The 17828-nt window shown below is 50.4% G+C and overlaps 1 protein-coding gene across 1 annotated transcript; it reads left to right on the top strand.

Annotated features, from left to right (window-relative positions):
- Positions 1 to 8093: 8093 nt before the first annotated feature.
- On the top strand, positions 8094 to 11787 carry Sertad1 (SERTA domain containing 1). The gene is made up of 2 exons (XM_048440429.2): positions 8094 to 8251; positions 10715 to 11787. The coding sequence occupies exon 2, from the start codon at positions 10718 to 10720 to the stop codon at positions 11426 to 11428; it is 711 nt and encodes a 236-aa protein (XP_048296386.2). The 5' UTR covers positions 8094 to 8251; positions 10715 to 10717; the 3' UTR covers positions 11429 to 11787.
- The last annotated feature ends 6041 nt before the right edge of the window (positions 11788 to 17828 follow it).

The raw sequence follows: 17828 nt of genomic DNA, 5'->3' as shown, positions 1-17828 counted from the left end.
TGTTAAGTTCCCTGGACACTTCCAGCCTTTCCTTAACAAAGGTGGGGCAAGTGTAACATTGTATAAAGCAGCTACAGGCTTGCTTAAGGGTTATGCCAGAACTTCTTTATGTAAACTAAATCCTTTAATCCTCAGGATTAGAAAGAACCAGATACTATGTCACATTTTACATTGCATAGGAAAAATCTCAAGTTTAGGGGCTTGGAGTATAGCTGAATGATTGAACTCTTGTTTAGTATAAGGATGTGTGAGGCCTTGGGTTTGATCCCTATCTGCAGAAAAGACAATTTGCTTGAAACAGTCTCACCATGTAGTCAGGCTTTCCTTAAACTCACTGAGATCCAACTGCGTCTGCCTCCTGAGTACTCAGCTTAAAGATACCTTGCTAAAGTAGCATTTTGAAGCCTGAAGTTTAGAGATGGAGAGAAAAGGGACTCCAGGGGTAAGATTCAAACTCTACCAGCCTCTGAAGTTCTGGTCTCTGTTGGAGTGCTAGGGAGCCAGCCCAGAACATGGCGGGCAATTAAGCACATTACTGCTGAGCCGTTCCCCTGCCAAAGAACTTTAGGTAAGTACCCTTCGGGTGAGCCATCCTCAGCCCTCATGGCAAAGCCTCAGCAGGTCCACCGCTGCTCTGCTGCAGCCTCCATAAAAGCCCTGTTTACACACTGTTTATGATCCTTGCCAGTCATATGGGTGTGGGTGTGCGTGTGGGGCATGTGTCACGGGCTAGGGCTCTTAGGGACTGAAAAGTCAACCTCTTGCTATGGAATGTGCTGCTGAGGCCCTAAAGGGAAACATGGTGCCCAAAGAGCCCCCACAGCGGAACACAGATCTCTAAAATGCTGTTCTTGAAAGCCACACTGAGTTTGGGTTCAGGAATTCACTTCTGGCTTGAGAGATGACAAGCCAGGCTTGCCAAGAGGAGAGTCAGGGTAAAGCAAAGGGAGGTGAGGAAGGAGTGTCACATGGCACTGTCCTGCCCTTGCCCAAGTGAGAGTATCCTGCAGTAGGGACTTTTCTGGAAGGGTTGCATGGCAAAGATGGGGATTTTTGTTTGTGGTTTCTTGGCTTCCCAACAGATAACTCATTTGGGTGAGGTGGGGGCAGGGCCTTGTAGCAAAGAAAGTGAACAGGTTATCTAAAAATAAGGCCAATCCACAAAGGACTGGGGAGACTTGGAGAAGATGTCTCAAAAAGTCTATATTCCAAAATGGCCGCCATGGTAGGTGTGATGGTGCCCACCTTCAACCCCAGAATTTGGGAGTCAGGAGTGGGAAGACCAGCAACAAAGGCCTGGGCTACATCGACCCTACCTTTAAAAATAATAAGGCAGCCAGGTGGAGTGGCCCATGCTTTTAATCGTAGTGCTTGGAAGACAGAGCAGGTGGGTTGGTTTCTCAGTTTATATCCAGCTAGTTCTGAGACAGCCAGGACTTCATAGACCTGTCACAAATATAATAATAAATTCTTGCCAAGTAAGAGTGAGGACCTAAGCTGGGACTCCCAGAACTCACGCAAAGGCTGTGTACAGCTGCTGGAGGCAGATGCAAATGAAGTTCTGAATTCAAGACCAGCCTGGTCTACAGAGCGAGTTACAGGACAGCCAGAGCTACCCAAAGAAACCCTGTCTCGAAAAACAAAAATAGACAAATAAACAAAGCAAAACAAAATAAAAAAGGTTGTATGAAGTACCACAAGTCTGGAGTTCAGAGCAGTCCCCCAAGCCTGTGGGCCAGCAAGCCCGCGGTATATACTGGTGAGCAAGAGACTCTGTCTCCGCCAGGAAGGTGGGAACTAACCTCAGCTGTCCTCAGACAAAAACAGAAAAGAATGCTAATGAAGTCACATCTTTCTCTTCCTTGACACTTCCAGCCACTTCTTGTCCCACTCCCACCTGGAATAAAAACGAGGGTCTGATTCAGCCTCACCCCCCTGACTTCCTTGGTTTCTTGCCCCACTCTTCACCAACTCCAGTCCTGCTGGCCTCTGTTTCCGTCCCGGTATCTCTGTTGTGTCCAGGACATCTTCCCAGAGGCTGCTTCTCCCGTAGCTTCACCCTGTTTGGTTACATCCTGTTTGGTGTTGTGCTGATTGCCAGTACCAGCAGTAGCAGTAGTACTGGGACCCAGAGCCCCGCACAGTCTCAGCATGTGTGGCATCACTAAGCTGCACTATAGCTCTGTTTGACTTTTTTTTTTTTTCAAATATTTTGGGTTTTTTTTTTTATGTGTATGGGTATTTTCCCTGCATGTATGTATGTCAGTGTACCCCATGTGTACCTAGTACTGTGGTACCCTCAGAGGCTGGATGAAGGTGTCAGGTCCCTGGAACTAGAGTTAAAGATTGTGAGCCACTATGTGGGTGGTAGGAATTGAACCCTGGTCCTCTGGAAGACAGTCCTGTTTTTAACCACTAAGCTGTTGCTCTAGCCCCTTGTGTGACTTTCCTTTTTCTTTTCTTTTTTTCTTTTTGGGTGAGATGGTGTTTCTCTATGTAGCCTTGGCTGTCCTGGAACTTACTTTGTTGACCAGGTTGGCCTCGAACTCATAGAGATTCATCTACTTCTGCCTCCCAAGTCCTGGCATTAAAGGTATGCGCCACCATGCTAGGTTGTTTGACTTTCTTACTAGCACCTGTACAAACCCAGGTTATTTATTACCTGCTCATGGTTAACCTCCAACTCTATCAGAAACTCTCAGAGGAGGGGCCATGAGGGACTCTGCCCAGTTGTGCTCCCCTCTCCTCACCCCAATGTTAGGCACTGGTGGGTCTCAAAAATTGTTGGGCTGGAAAGATGGCTCAGTAGATAAAACCCTTGTCACAAAAGCATGAAGATCTGAGCTCGGAGCCCCAGATACCACATAAAAGCTCGTGGGCATGACAGAGGCCTCTCATCCCAGCATTCAGGAGACAGAGGTGGGGGACCCTCAGAGCAAGCTGCTAGCCAGATTAGAATGAGCTCCCGGGTCGGTAAAAGGTAAAAGTGGAGAGTGCTGGAGGAAGGCATCAGGGTTGGCTTCCGGTCCCACGAGCTTGTGGACTCACTTCTTGATGATCCCCACCCATATGAATACGAATGCAACAAAAGAAAAAATTATTAATGTGGAAATCAACTCCAGGCTTGGCACCGGCCACAGCTCACCTCCCCGCTCCGCCCCCCACTCTCTGGACACACACCCTTTCTCCTGTGCTCACAGCTCGCCTCTCCGGATCAGCACGTCTGGATGGCTGGAGCTGGGGTGAAGGTGCATGCCTTCCAGGCAAGCATACTGAGGTTGAGGCAGGAAGACCAGAAGTTCTAGAAGGGAAGTTATGTGATTGGGGGCGGAAATACTATTTAGATGAAATAATCAAAGATGGGCTTACGGACAGGGTGGCATTTGGATGAAGTCCTGAAGGAGGTGAGGGATAAAGTCATGTTGGGGAAAGTCAGAGCATGCGCAGGCCGTTTATCCAGCAGTGAGGTCCCTTCAGTGCGGCTGCAGAGAGTGATCAAAGGGCCTGCATCAGAAGAGGTGAGAGAGTGAGGGCCAGCACGTAGGGTCTAGCGGCTGTCCTACTGGGAAGACTTTAGCAGAGAGGGAAGCCACTGGCAGAGTGTTCGGCTGAGGGGATGAGGTCTGACTCACCTTTTTCTTGGAAGTCTTTTACTTCCCTAAAGCAAGTGAGAGGAGCTGGGCGTGGTGGCACAAACCTTGGCATCCCAGCACTTGGAAGGTAGGGTAGGATTAGTTCTAGGTAAGTCTGGGTTACCGAGAGAGGAATATGATCAGAAAGAAACAGAGGAGGAAGAAAAGAAAGAAAGATCAAAACGAGGTGGGGGAAACATTCAGAAACTTGACAGCGGCGACCAGCCAATCTAAGAAGCACCCCCAATTTCCAAGTGAACATATGGAGTCTCAGAGCGGCCCAGATCCTTCCCTAATTAAGAACTGGCCCCAGAAGTGGAAAGGCTGGCCCTACACAGGGACCAACCCCCGGAGGCCAGAGTCCACCTTCCCCAACTCGCCCGCCCCAACGGGACTCCGGTGGGGGGGGGGGGATGGGCCGCGAGGCTCTGGGCGTGGCGCGGTGGCTGAGTCCCACCCACCTGCCCACCCTCCGAATCGTGCAGGCCAGCGGGCAGGAGACCTGGGAGGCAGCAGCAGAGGCCTGCAGCCGGCCTGGCGCCTCCTCCCTCCCCAGGGGCCGGGTGGGGCGGCTGGCTAGGGGCGGGACGCTCCCCCGGACCATCCTCCTTCATTCCCTCCCTCCTTCCCTCTCTCTTTCCCTCCCTCCCTCCCTCCCCAGCTGGCGAGGTCCCCTCCCACCCCCCTTTCCCTTGCCTGCCAGGCCCGGTGGCTTAGCCTCTGGTTTCATTTCTCAAGGCCCAGTCTCTCTCTCCCTTCCCCCAATCGTTGAATTCCTAACTCCTTCTGCACTTTCTGGTCCCTGCTCCAATGTCACCTCCTCAGGGAGGCTCCCTCGGACCTCCCTGGTGGCAGACACCTCTCCCTAGCACTCTGTCAACTCACCGAGAGTTCGAGTAACTGACCAGAGGCAGCAATTCTTTTTTCTTTCCCCTTTAGTCATCTTCAAGGGTCTTGTCGTCTCACTTTTTTTTTTTTTTTAAATGTGGACAAAGGTCTAAAACTTCTAGCGACTTACTTCCTCTCTGGGCGTTTCCAAGCCAGTTCTACTGGCTTACCGGTCTGACAAACAGCACCTCAGGGTCTTTGCATTGACTCTACCCTGTACTGTAACTCTCGCTTCAGCATTCTTCTTCTCTCTGCTGTCAGATCTGCCAAGTGTCACCTCTTAATCTTACACTGGAGAGGTACAGGCACGAAGGTCAGGGCTTCAAGATAATTCTCAGCACCGCTCTAGGCCAACTTGGGCTCCATGAGACCCTGTCTCAAGCAAATTATCAAATGTCATCTCTGAGATATCCCCATTCACTACTCCATGTTCTGCACCTTTTGTCTTATTTTCTTTTACATATATTTATTTATTTGGGCCCTGGAGAACTTGAAATCACTGTGTAGCCTGAAGCTGGCCTTGAACTCTCCAACTTCCACAGTGCTAGAACCACATCTCTGGAGTGTGTTATCACACCTGATTTTATTCTTGTGTGTGTGTGTGTGTGTTGGTTATGAGCCTAACCTTTAATGACTGAGCCATCTCTCTAGCACTATTTGATTTTATTTTTTACATTTCTCTTTGTGTGTGTGTGTGTACATACACACCACAACATTTGTGTAGAGGTCAGAGGAGAACTTGAAGAAGTCAGTTTTCTTCTTCCTCCAAGTGTGTTCTGGAAATCAAATTTAGAAAGTAGTGTTTGGTTTCAATCACCTTTACCTACGGAGTCAGTTTGTCAGCCCTATCTTATTTTTTTGTGTTTGTTTGTTTTGTTTTTGAGACAATAGTCTAGCCCCGAGCTCATTTTAAACTGTGCATCCTTTTGCCTCAGTTTCCTGGGTAGTAGGATTATGGTAGTCAACCTGGCTAAGTTTCCTTTTTGTCTTTGCCTTCTCTCCTGACCCAGGAAATAATAAAAACTATGTCACCTATGCAGGGTTGTTATGCTTGTATACAGGCCATCCATAGCAGATACTCAATTGGCGTAGGAAAACAACCAAACAAGCATGACTCCCCTGAGCTGTGAAGTGAGCTCTTGAGCCATGTGCAGGCTCTAGGCTGCACTCTTGGACACTGTTGTGCTACAAAGCACAAGCTGATCTCGAACTCCTGATTCCCTTGCTTGAGCTTAACCCAGAAGTTGGCCAGCAACTACCATTCTCTCTCTCTTTCTCTCTAGTTTTTCTTTTCTTTTTTTCTTTCTTTCTTTCTTTCTTTTCTTTTCTTTTTTTTTTTTTTTTTTTGAGACAGGGTTTCTCTGTGTAACCCTGGCTGGAACTTGCTCTATAGACCAGGCTGTTTTCTGACTTAGAGATCCACCTGTCTCCTGCCTCTGCTTCCCAGGAGCTGGGTCTAAAGGCATGTGCCACTGTTGCCAGGCATTATTCTCTTTTTAAAAAAGATTTATTTTTGTTTCATGTTTTGACTGAATATATGTCTGTATATCATATGTGTACCTGGTGCCTAGGCAACTGAAAGAGGGTCCCAGATTCCCTGGAACTGGAGTGAAGGACCGCTATGAGCCGCCATGTGGGTGCTGGGAACTGAACCTGAGTCTTTTGCAAGAGCGACTTGTGCTCTTAACCACGAAGTCATCACTCTAGGCTCTATTCTCTTTCTTTCTCTCTCACACAGACATTCTCTGTTTGGGGGGGGGCAGTCTTTTTGAGATGGGGTTTCTCTGTGTAACTTGGCTCTCCTGGAATTTGCATGGTGGATCAGGCTGGTCTTGAACTCAGAGTTGGGTTTAAAGGTGCATACCACTACACCCAGTTGAGTTCTTTAATGCTTGCATCTTTATTGATTACAGAATAGTTTTTTAAATTTTATTTTGTTTTATGTATATGGGTGTTTTGCTTGCATGTATGTCTGTAGAAGGGTGTCAGATCCTCTGGAATTGGAGATACAGACAGTTGTGCGCTGACATGTGGGTACTGGGAAAGAAAGAAGAGCAGTCAGTGCTCTCGACCTCTGAGTTATCGCTCCAGCCCTGAGCAAGTGCTTTTAACCAATGAGCTCTTCCCACCCCTAAACATTCTACTCAAATCATCACACTTTTTTTCTTCTTCAGTGCTGTATGAAACACAGGTGTTTAACACGATGGGCTGCTAAGTCAGCACTCTTTAACTGAACGGCGCCTCCCCAGTCATCGTTATTCACTTATTTATTTATCTATTTATTTATTTTCAGAGACAGGGTTTCTCTGTGTAACAGCCCTACCTTCAAAATGCTGGGAGTAAAGAAAGACTTGCCAGCCAGGCGGATATCTGTGAGTTCAAGGCCAGCCTGGTCTACAGAGCTAGTTCCAGGACAGTTAGGGCTGGTAAACAGAGAAACTTTGTCTTGAGAAACACGCAAACAAACAAAAAGATAAAGAAAGAAAGAAGGAAAGAAAGAAAGAAGGAAGGAAGGAAGGAAGGAAGAAACCCAAAAAACATGTCCCACTACTGCCCAGCATCCCCAGGCAGTGACTAGAGGCCAGCCTTGGAGTTCAGGCCTGTAGTTCCAGCACTCCGAGGCAGAGACAGGTGAATCTCTGTGAGCTGGAGGCCAGCCTGGCCTGCAGAGCGAGTTCCAGGAAACTCAGAGAAACTCTGTCTCAAAAGACCAAAAAAGTACAAAACAAAACAAAAAACCTTACAAGAAACCAACAGGCAGACTATTAGCTGGATCTGGGAGTTGGTGGTAGAAGCCTGTAATTCCAGTTACTTGAGAGGCTGAGAAAGGGGATGGCTGTTTTCCAGCCTAACTTGGGCAATTTAGTGAAACTGTCTCAAAAAACAAACCAACAAAAAAACTTCGCCTTTTTTTTTTTTTTTTTTGAGACAGGGTCTCACTCTGAAGGCCAGGCTGGCCTGAAACTCACTATGTAGACCAGTCTGACCTCAAACTCAAAGCAATGCCCCTGCTTCCATTCAGTCTTCCCGTGCTGGGATTATGGGTGTGAGCAACCACACCCCGCAGGAAACAGATTTTGAGGGATTTAAACTGTTGCCCAAAGTCACACAGCTACTCCGGAACTGATGTCCAGGATGTGACCCTTATGTCATTCCGTCCCCACCTTATTCCCCTCTTTAATTATAGCGGAGTCCAACTGTCCCACCATAGCTAGTTCTGGCTTACTGCTCCTACGGAGACAACATTCAATTTTGTAACTCTCAAGAGGAAGGAAAGTCGATTTAACGAAATGTGTTCTTCTCCCAGAAGTCAGCTATTTTTCCAAGATCACACATGAAGTGACCGGCCTGAACCTTAAAACGTCTAAAGCCCCTACCTGTCACCTCCACAGAGAGTAAATAGCTACTACTGTTAGTCCCTTTACTCGGGGAGCGCTCCCGGGCATGCGCCTTAAAGACAGCTTCCCCCTCCTTTTGGAACGGCCCCGTTCAGGCTCCGCCCACCGTCCCCATCGAGAGCCGATCGCTGAGCAGGAGGGCGGGGCCGCCACGCGAGTGGGCGGGAACTAGGGATTGTGGAGTGTCTGAAGTCGTGCGCCAGAGTCAGAACTGCGTCTACCGTCCCAGGTGTCGGTTGCCGGAGCAGAGCGAGCAAGCGATGCTGCGGCTGCCGCTTCCTGATTGGCTGCGTGTGGCTCCCTCTTCGTTCTGATTGGTCGCGAGTGATCTGGGTATGTAAATGAAGGGGCCTGGTGGGGAGAGACGGGGGTACCGGCGACCCGGTTCTTTAGCGTGTTCGAGCCCCGGGTTAGGGAGATGCTCGCCGGGGCTGTCCGGGATCGAGGCGCCCGGGGCCTGTACGTGACGCTCGTCCGGGCCGGGCTGGGTGAATCACGCTGGAGCCCGAGAAGGGGGCGGAGGCGCCGGCTCTCTGGCTCCGGCTGCGTGACTCACCCGCCCCCGCCGCCGCCGCTCCGGGAGGAGCCGCCTCCGCTGCCTTCCGGAAGCGAGGGGAGACCCTGAGCGCTGAGCGGCCCTCGGGGGTCGCGGCTCGCAAGGGCAGGGGAAGCATAGGCGAGACGCTGAGGAGTGGAGAGGATCCCGGGTCTGAGGGGCCGGAGTCCCCGGGGGAACCCAGATCGGGGTACCGCTAGGGGGCGCCTGGACTCGGGGGCGGAGTCGGGGTGGGGGCTGAATTCCTGTGGTTGCTTGCTCCCGGGTCTTCAGCGAAAAGGGCAAAGACTCGATTTTTAGTGTTAAGTCAGGTCTAGGCAGCGCCCCCAGGACTGAGCCCCTACAACCTTTGTGCCCCCAGTAGATTAGACTAGGGCTCCCAAACTCTAGGCTTCTCAACGTGAAGAAAGTATCGATTTTCAAAACTTCTGTCAATGACTGACTCCCGCGGCCCTTCGACTCTCCCTTTCCAATAAGTTCAGGATCCGCCACTTCCTTGCGTGACTATTAACAGCTTAGGCTCTAAACTCAAGCCGTCAGCATCCCGGCGAGTGCAGCAGCCTCCGAAGGCGGCAGTTCAGGCCCACTTCTATCTCCAAACCTTTACCCCTGACGCTGCCCCACCTCCAATCCTCCCCCAGGCGACAGCTAACATCACGCATCCCCCCCCACCCCCACCCCACCTAGGTCCTCCCTCCATGACTGTCCTGTCACTCTGAAAATCCAAGCCTCCTACTTTTTTGCCCGCGCTTCCTTCTGCCTGCTCCCCACCCCCACCGGTACTTCTACCTCCGAGAGAGAGAGAGAGAGAGAGAGAGAGAGAGAGAGAGAGAGAGAGAGAGAGGTGTGTGTGTGTGTGTGTGTGTGTGTTGCCTGTCTCGGTTTTCCATTGACTCTTCCGGGAATGCCTAGCCCTGGTTTTCCATAGCCTACACTGCATACATCAGGGCTGGCTCCGATATCTTCTTTATAAAACTGTCCTGATTACCTCCAGGATGGCATCTTCCTACCACTTATTTGTACATTTCCTGTATTTGACTATTTAGTGTTTGATGCAAAGCGGATATTATATGTATCGGACTGTGAAAGAAGGCTGCATTTGTAATCAAGAGGTGGCACATACCTGTAATCCTAACTCTTGGGAGATTGGGGCAGGAGGATTGCCTGGAATAGCCAGCCAGCCTGGACTACAGAGTGAGGCCCTGTATCAAAAGAGCAAAACCAGCTGGGCGTGTTGGTGCATGCCTTTAGTCTCAACACTCAGGAGGCAGAGACAGGGTAATCTCTTGAGTCTGAGGCCAGCCTGGTCTACAGAGCAAGTTCCAAGAAAGCCAGAGCTGTTTCATAGAGTAACCCTGTCTCAAAAAGATAGAAACAAAAAACAAAACAAAGCAAAAAGAGAAAAACCAAAAAATACTTCAAATAAATACTAATTATAAAGGTTAAGAGCTTGCTGTTCCTACAGAGTACCCAAGTTAGGTTCCCAGCATCTGTATCGATGGCTTGTAATTGCTGTAACTCCACCTCCAGGGACTCCAACAGCTGGCGTCTTTGACATCTACTCTTGTGCACACACACAAACACAAAATTTAAAATAAAATTAAAATTTGAAAGTACTAATGACTATGTTGCAAGGGCTTTTTGTTCTTCTAATCTGTGTAGCAACTTATAATATAAATGCTGTCGTATCTTAGAAGTTCACTGAGGAGGCTCAATTGGTAGAATGCTGGCTCTATAGGCAGGAAGCCCTGAGTTCCATCCCCAACATCCAGTATACCAAGTATGGTGGCACACCTGTAGTCCTAGCACTGATGAGGTGGAGAAGGGAAGATCCTAGGTTGGCTATATAGCAAGTTCGAGGCCAACTGAGTTACATGAGACCCTGTCCTGTTAAAAATAAGAATTTGCTGGCGCACGTCTTTAATCCCAGCACTTGGGAGTCAGAGGCAGGTGGATCTCTGTGAGTTTGAGGCCAGCCTGGTCTACAAGAGCTAGTTCCAGGACAGGCTTTAAAGCTATAGAGAAACCCTGTCTCAAAAAACCAAAAAAAAAAAAAAAAAAAAAAAAAAAGAAAGAAAAAAAAGAAAGAAAAGGACCAAAGAAAAAAAAAAGAATTTGCTTAGAAAACCTAGACCAGGAGGTTAGTTGACTTGTCAAGCTCACACTGACAGTAGTGGTCAGGGATGGGTATGAGCTGAATATTGGCTTTCCATAACCGAATGACTCCTTCCTCCCTGCAGACGATGCTCAGCAAGGGCCTAAAGCGCAAACGGGAGGAGGAGGAGAAGGAGGAAGCCCTCTCAGTGGACTCATGGTGGTTGGACCAAAGCCACCCAGCAGTGGCACAGACCCCTCCCACCGTGGCCTCCAGCTCTCTCTTCGACCTCTCTGTGCTCAAGCTCCATCATAGCCTGCGTCAGAGTGAGCCAGACCTCCGGCACCTGGTGCTGGTCGTGAACACGCTGCGGCGGATCCAGGCATCCATGGAACCTACAGCTACCCTGCCACCTGTGCCCATGCCACCCACAGCCCCCTCTGTGGCAGACAGCCTTCTGGCTAGCTCAGACGCTGGCCTCTCAGCCTCCATGGCCAGCCTTCTGGAAGATCTCAACCACATTGAGGACCTGAACCAGGTTCCCCAACCCCAAGCAGATGAGGGGCCCCCAGGCCGCTCCATTGGGGGTGTCTCACCCAACCTGGGTGCCTTGGACCTGTTAGGGCCAGCCACTGGCTGTCTGCTGGACGATGGACTGGAGGGCTTATTTGAGGACATTGATACCTCCATGTATGATAGTGAACTTTGGTTACCAGCCTCTGAGGGTCTCAAACCTGGCCCTGAGAATGGTCCAGCCAAGGAGGAAACTCCAGAGTTGGACGAGGCTGAACTGGACTACCTCATGGATGTACTAGTAGGTACACAGGCACTAGAAAGGCCTCCGGGGCCTGGGCGCTGACTGCTAGACCCGGAGATGGTTGGCTGGCGTCTGAGTTGAGCCTGATGGTTAGACCAATCCACCTTGGCATGACACGGGTGGCTTTCCTTTACACAGGAGGGCGAGGGTCACTTTGGAGAGACAGTCCTGAGTCCTGGGCAATTTCACATTCATCCACTTGTCTTGGCCAGTGAGGGAGTTGGAAATAAGCCCCCAGTGGTGGAGTGACAGGACCTGGTGACTGCAATGTGTTTGGGCCAGGCCGCGGGTTGGATTGATCCCCTGGGATTATAGTCTGGGCTATCCCATCCCATTATCCCCAGTGTGGAAAGAGACCTCATAATTTTTTGAAATTAAAACCAGCTTTGGGGAAATATCAAGTCTGTGTCCTTCATTGCATCTGTACTGATCAAGGATGAAATAACATCAAACTCATAATCCCGTGACACCCCCCCCCCCCACACACACAATTATAGTGGAATAAAATGCACGTCCGGCATGAAGTATCTTTGCACAAAGGGCAGGAACTTTCAGGAGGTCTCCCAAAACAAAGCCACTAAGCTTAGTGGAGAGAATGCAGGACCTTCAGGGGCAGGCAGCTGGCTTTCCTTCTAGCAGCAATCATGGGCCGGGCAAGCCGGGGCCACCTGCCTTCTTGAGCGTAGTACTGGGCCTGGACGGAGCCGTGTGTCTGCGGCCGCCCCCGCGGTCCAGCTGCATTCCTGGCCGGGCTGGGAGGGGCCCGCACACTCACAGCCCTGGCACGGGACCCGGGCTGCGTCCTTCCTGGCGGCCGTGGGGGCAGGGCAGGGCAGGGCCCGGGGAGCGGAAGGATGGTGGGGAGGGCAGGGAGGGAGGAGCCGGGGACTGGACTGCCACCCGAAGGGCAGGAGTGGGTCCTGGATCCGGGGACAGTGACACCAAAGGGCCACTCCTGCCTCCCCAGGGGCCGGAAGCTTCAAGACGGAGGCCGGGGTGGAGCTGGAGAGGCGGGAGCTGCAAGCAGCCCCAGGGGCCGGGAAGGGGCGGGCGGAGCTTGGCTTCCTGGAGGAGCGGAGGAAGCTGTGCCCATTTCTGGAAGTGACTGAGGCGGGCTACCAAGAGCAGCGGGTGGACACTGCTGCAGAGAGCTGCTGCCAGGTTAAGAATCCTTTAAGCTCCCGAACCCAAACCTTGGAGACTCCATGCCTAGACCGTAGGACATCGACGGCCCCTGGCCGAGGCATTGGGCGCTCAGGCTGAGCTCTGTTGCTCCCCCTTGTGCCTAGTTTGGAGAGCTACGATGTTACAGGGATCAGTCTGGTGTGGGTCTCCCGCTCTTTTTTTAGACGAGGCTCAAGAAGCCTAGATGGCCTCTAGCTCACTCTATCACGGAGGCTGGCCTTGAACTCCTGGTCCTTCTGTTCTTACCTTAGAAGCTATGGTTTCTAAGATGGGTTTTCACTGTGTACGCCAGCAGGCTGGCCCACTTAAACTTACTATGTAACCCAGGCCGGCCTGTTTGTTTATTTATTTTTTTGTTTATATTACTTGAGTAGTTCTGACTGTCTTGAAACTCCCTACGTATACCAGGATGATCTTGAACTCACAGGAATCCACCAGCCTCTTGAGTGTTGAGTTTAAAAGCATATGCCTGGCTGTCTTTTGAGACAGGGTGTCCATAATACAGTCTACACAGACATTAAACCCCCATCAATCCCCTTCCTCAGCCTCCAGGCTCAAATGTACTTTTCACACAGGGTTGTGTACACAGTAGGTGTTCATAACTACGGAAATTAAGAAGGAGGGAGGATAAGGTGGTTGTGGACAGTTCGTATTGGTGAATGTCTGTGGAAGGGAGCTGCCCTTGGGGGTGTCAGTCTGAATACACAATGGCTGTGTGAAAAGTAGTCACAGTGCCAGTCAGTCAGGGCCGGCGCTTTGCTTGGAATGCAGTGGGCCCTGGAATCTGCTGGCCTGGGAGGCGTGTCCTTCTGAGTAGAACCTGAGCATCAGCTGGACCGAGAGTCTACAGAAGCATCCTGAGGTCAGCTGTGAGGAGAAAGGGACAGGACCTAGGATACAAAGGCATCATTAAGGCTCCAGCAGGATGGTACAGACCTTGAGCCCTTTCCTTCAGGCACTTGACCTTCATCTGCACGGTGCCTGGGACCTGCCCCTTAAAAACGCAACAAAGGCACTGGGGACAAGGAGCGTCAGTCACTAGGGAAAATGTAATGATGCTCACAGATACTGTCGAAGGGACAAGCTTCAAGCAAAGCATGGGGGAATAAAAGAGGTGCTCAAAAGTTGGGCCACTTGGGCCTGTTTATCTGCTTGTTTGTTTGTTGTGGTGTTGGGGATTAACCTAGGGCTTCATGTGCTTACCACATAAGCACTTTACCACTGAGCCAAACTCCCAGCCTCTCGTGTCCCACCTCCCTCCTTTTTGAGACAGGGCCTCTACAGCCCGAGCTATTCTGGAACTCACTAGGTAGAGCAGGATGACCGCTAACTCAGGGATCGGCCAGTCTCTGCCCCCTGAGTGCTGAGATTAAAGGTGTGTGCCACCACACCTGGCTTTACCTTTTGGTTTGTAGTCTAGGTTGCCCTTGAACTTTTGATTGTCCTGCCTCTAGGTTTTAACTAGTTGGGATTACAGGCCTGGACCACAAAGACCTGGCTCCCACCTGCTTTTAAACCCCAACTTGGTCATACTGGGGCTGAGTGTCCAAACTTTTTTGAATTAACCAGTTCTCTGAAAGTTGGAATAGTAAGAGGGTTGTTGCTCTAGAGAGAGGAAGGAAACAGCATTTCTAAGGGCTGAGAAATGATGGACCTTATGTTTTCAGGAGTCTCCAAGCAGCTGGCTGAGTTTGGCTAAAATGAGAAAGAAAAGCTGTAAATTCAATGATGAGACTTGGACGAGAGGGAGGCAGGGGCCAGGGCACACAGGCGCAAGCAGCAACTTTACTGTGAAAATATCAGGAAAAGCCGGGTGTCCCGCGCTACCGTCTCACCCGCAAGAACGACACGGGACACTTAGGATCCTTCTGCAGAAAAGCTTTAATGCGTCTTGAGAGAGAGAGCATAAGCTTCCAAAGCGGAGACCAAGAATGAGGGGAACCCAGCCCTTATAAAGGAAACAGTCCTCACTTCGGACGTGTCACTCTTGGATTGGTCCGCTGCCCATTATCCCAGATGATGCCTCAGAAGTAGGCAGGGACGCAGCAGTAGACAGTTACCAAGCACACGCGCTGGGATTAAAGGCGTGTGCTACAACACCTTGAACTCACAGAGATCTGCCTGTCTCTGCCTCCCAGGCATTGGGACTAAAGGCGTGTACTACCACACCTTGAGGTCGCAGAGGTCAATCTCTACCTTTGTCCCTTGAAGCAATGGAGAATGTGGTTGCGGCCCTCCACAGCCGGGCACTGGTGGCGCACGCCTTTAATCCCATCATTCAGGAGGCAGAGGCAGGTAGATCTCTGTGAATTCGAGGCCAGCCTGGTCTACAAGTGAGTTCCAGGACAGTCTCCAAAACTGCAGAAAAATCCTGTCTTGAACCCCCCCCCAAAAAAAAAGAAGGAGAAGAAGAAAAGAAAGTACCAGGAAGTCAATCATTTCTGGATTGAATGGGTAGACATGGGGTATGAGGTCACACTGGAATTTATGAACCTATGGTAGGGTCCCTAGGGAGGAGTGGAGCAGCCATCGGGAGAGAAAAGTGACAAAGGGTTGGTGCCAAGCCCACGGAGGGACACTATGTGTGTAAGAGGCTGTGAACACCAAGGAAAAGGCATTGGGTCCCTGGGACTGGACCCCAAAGAGAGTTAGAGAGGAGGAAAGGACCTGATGCGTGGAACGAGGGAGACATTGGTGTCCCTGGGTCAGGAGAGGGTGGTCCCAGGAGGGCCATGTCTACCTCTCTACATCCCCTTCCGTCCCACAGGATGTCCTGTGTTTACGGAGGTGGCTTGGGCTAGTGCCACCCCCATAAACTCAGCTTCCCATGACCACACCTCTTGGGTTAGAGAAAACAAAACAGAGAGAGAGGAAGACATAGAGACAGAGGTGGAAAGACAAGAAAAGAGGAAATACACACACAGAGTAAGGACAGACACGAAGGACCAAGACCTAGACACAGAGAAACATCATTCGTAAGTCACAGCAAGCCAGGAAAGGGGTTAAGCCATGTAGGAAAGATGGACAGACACTATAAACACAGTAATCCCCAGACTCCCAGGAGGCTGAGACAGAAGGGTCACAAGGTCAAAGCCAGCCTGGGCTGCAGAGCAAACCCCTCACTCAGAAGCAGGTTAAAAACCTGGATGTGGTGGCTCATGACTAGTCCCAGAATTTCCATATTGGAGGCTGAAGCAGGAGGACTGCTATGGTCTTGAGGCTAGCCTGGGCTACATAGTAAATAGTAGGAAAGCCTAAGCTAATAGAGACCTTATCTCAAAAAACAAACCAACAACAAAAAGGGCAGCTGACATGAAGGGTTTTTTGTTTTGTTTTGTTTTGTTTTGTTTTTTTCTGAGACAGGCTGTTTTTTTGTTTTGTTTTGGTTTGGTTTGGTTTGGTTTTTTGGTAGCTTTTGGAGCCTGTACTGGAACTCTTTCTGTAGACCAGGCTGGCCTCAAACTCAGATTATAGCTCAGGGTGATCTTGAATGCCATATCTTCTTGTCTTCGTCTCCTACGTGCTGGGATTGTACGTATATGCTGCCACATCTGCCACTGTGAACGCTTCTGGCATGAATAAACAAACAAATGGATGTCTGGTGTTTCTATGACTACATAAAAGAGAGTGTGCCATTGGGTGAGGGTCTTACACTCATCAGCAGCCACCCCCTAGTTTCTAGGATGGTGCCTGGCTAGATTCTGGCCACACCCTGTTGCTTGGTGCCTGCCAGAGCTGGAAGGCATTTCCCAGAGCTCAGCACATTCCAGCCTCCCCTAGTGGCTCAGAGTGGGCAGGGGGCATTTCACAGAGGAAGGGGGTGGCCCTAGCATGCTAGGATCCTGACACCCTGTTTCTGGCCCCATACCCTCAGCATAGGCCCAGACCCCTCCATATGGGGTGACAGGAGGGTCCACAGAGAGATCGCCCAAGCCAATGTGAGGGGCCAGGGTGCAGCCCTGGGACCTGGTCGGACAATGGAGCAGAAGCTGCTGACTATAGCTTTAGGGGTAATCTCCCAGTCTCAGCCTGGCCCCAGCTCTAGGCCTTAGCTTAGAGAGCTGAGAGCATCTGAGACAGCGACCTTGTGGGTGACAGAGGCATGTGGGGGTACCTGTGTTTCTTCTGCCGTGCCCCAGGGTATGGTGAGTCAGGGCAGGCTGGGGGCTGGGGTCAGTGGAGTAGGGGGAGGGATAAGGCTTTGAGGCATTGATTTGAGAGCTGGGCAGAACTGGCTTTAAGTGTGTGATACAGTTGTTGTGTGTGATCTTGTGAAAGTTACTGTCCATCTTCTTGTCTTCTTATCTGTGAGTGGAGGGCCAGAGGACTGAGCTGAGGTCAGCTCCATCGCCTCCTTCTTGGTAGCTACAAACTAAACACCATGACCCACCCTGAGGCAGAGAGAGGCAAAGCACTGGGCCCAACATACAACTTGGGGTACAGCTAGTGTCACCCTAAGCAGTGATTTCATTAAACAATAAACTGGAGTTCTACTAGGCCCAGCGTATGCTAGCAGGTTCAATGCCCCCCATCTTCCTCCCCAAGTGAGGCCTGTCTAGTTCTCTTACTGTTGATGCTGCTGCTGGTTGTGAGACATTCTCTCACGAGCCTGTCCTCAAACTCAGTAGGTAGCCAAGGCTACCCTCAAAAAGCAACAACAACAACAAAAGTCATTTATCCTTCTTGCCATTTATTTATTTACTTTTGTGAATGTTTTAGAGACAGGGTCACAATGTAGCTCTGGCTGACCTAGAACTCACGCTGAAGACCAGGCTGGCCTTGAACTCACAGAGATCCGCCTGCCTCTGCCTCCTGAGTGCTGGGATTAAAGGTGGGCACCCCCACCACCCGGCTATTTGTAAGTATTTGTTTTATTAGTTTTAATTCTGTGTAAGAGTGTCTGCACATGGATGTGAGAGTGCAGATAGCTGGCTGACAAGACCAGAGGTACTGGATACACTGGAACTGAAGTAACCAGCAGGTGTAAGCCACCCGAGGTGGGGATGGGAACCACACCTGAGTCCTCTGGAAAAACAGCAAATAATCTGAACTGCTGAGCCCTCTCTCCAGTCTTTGCCTTAGCTTTTAATCTTTTTAAAAGATTTATTACTTATTTAATGTACACTGGTGTTTTGCCTGTATATATTCTGCGAGAGGCTGTCAGATCCCCAGAACTGGAGATACAGTTATGTGCTGTTATGTGATTTCTGGGAATTGAACCTGGGTCCTCTGGAAGAACAGCCAGTGCTCTTATCCA

This window comes from Myodes glareolus, chromosome 1 (genome assembly GCF_982192425.1).
Source record: "Myodes glareolus chromosome 1, mMyoGla1.1, whole genome shotgun sequence".
In the NCBI taxonomy this organism is placed as follows: domain Eukaryota; kingdom Metazoa; phylum Chordata; class Mammalia; order Rodentia; family Cricetidae; genus Myodes; species Myodes glareolus.
Note: the sequence above shows the minus strand (reverse complement) of the source record. Positions and strands in the feature narration are given on the sequence as shown.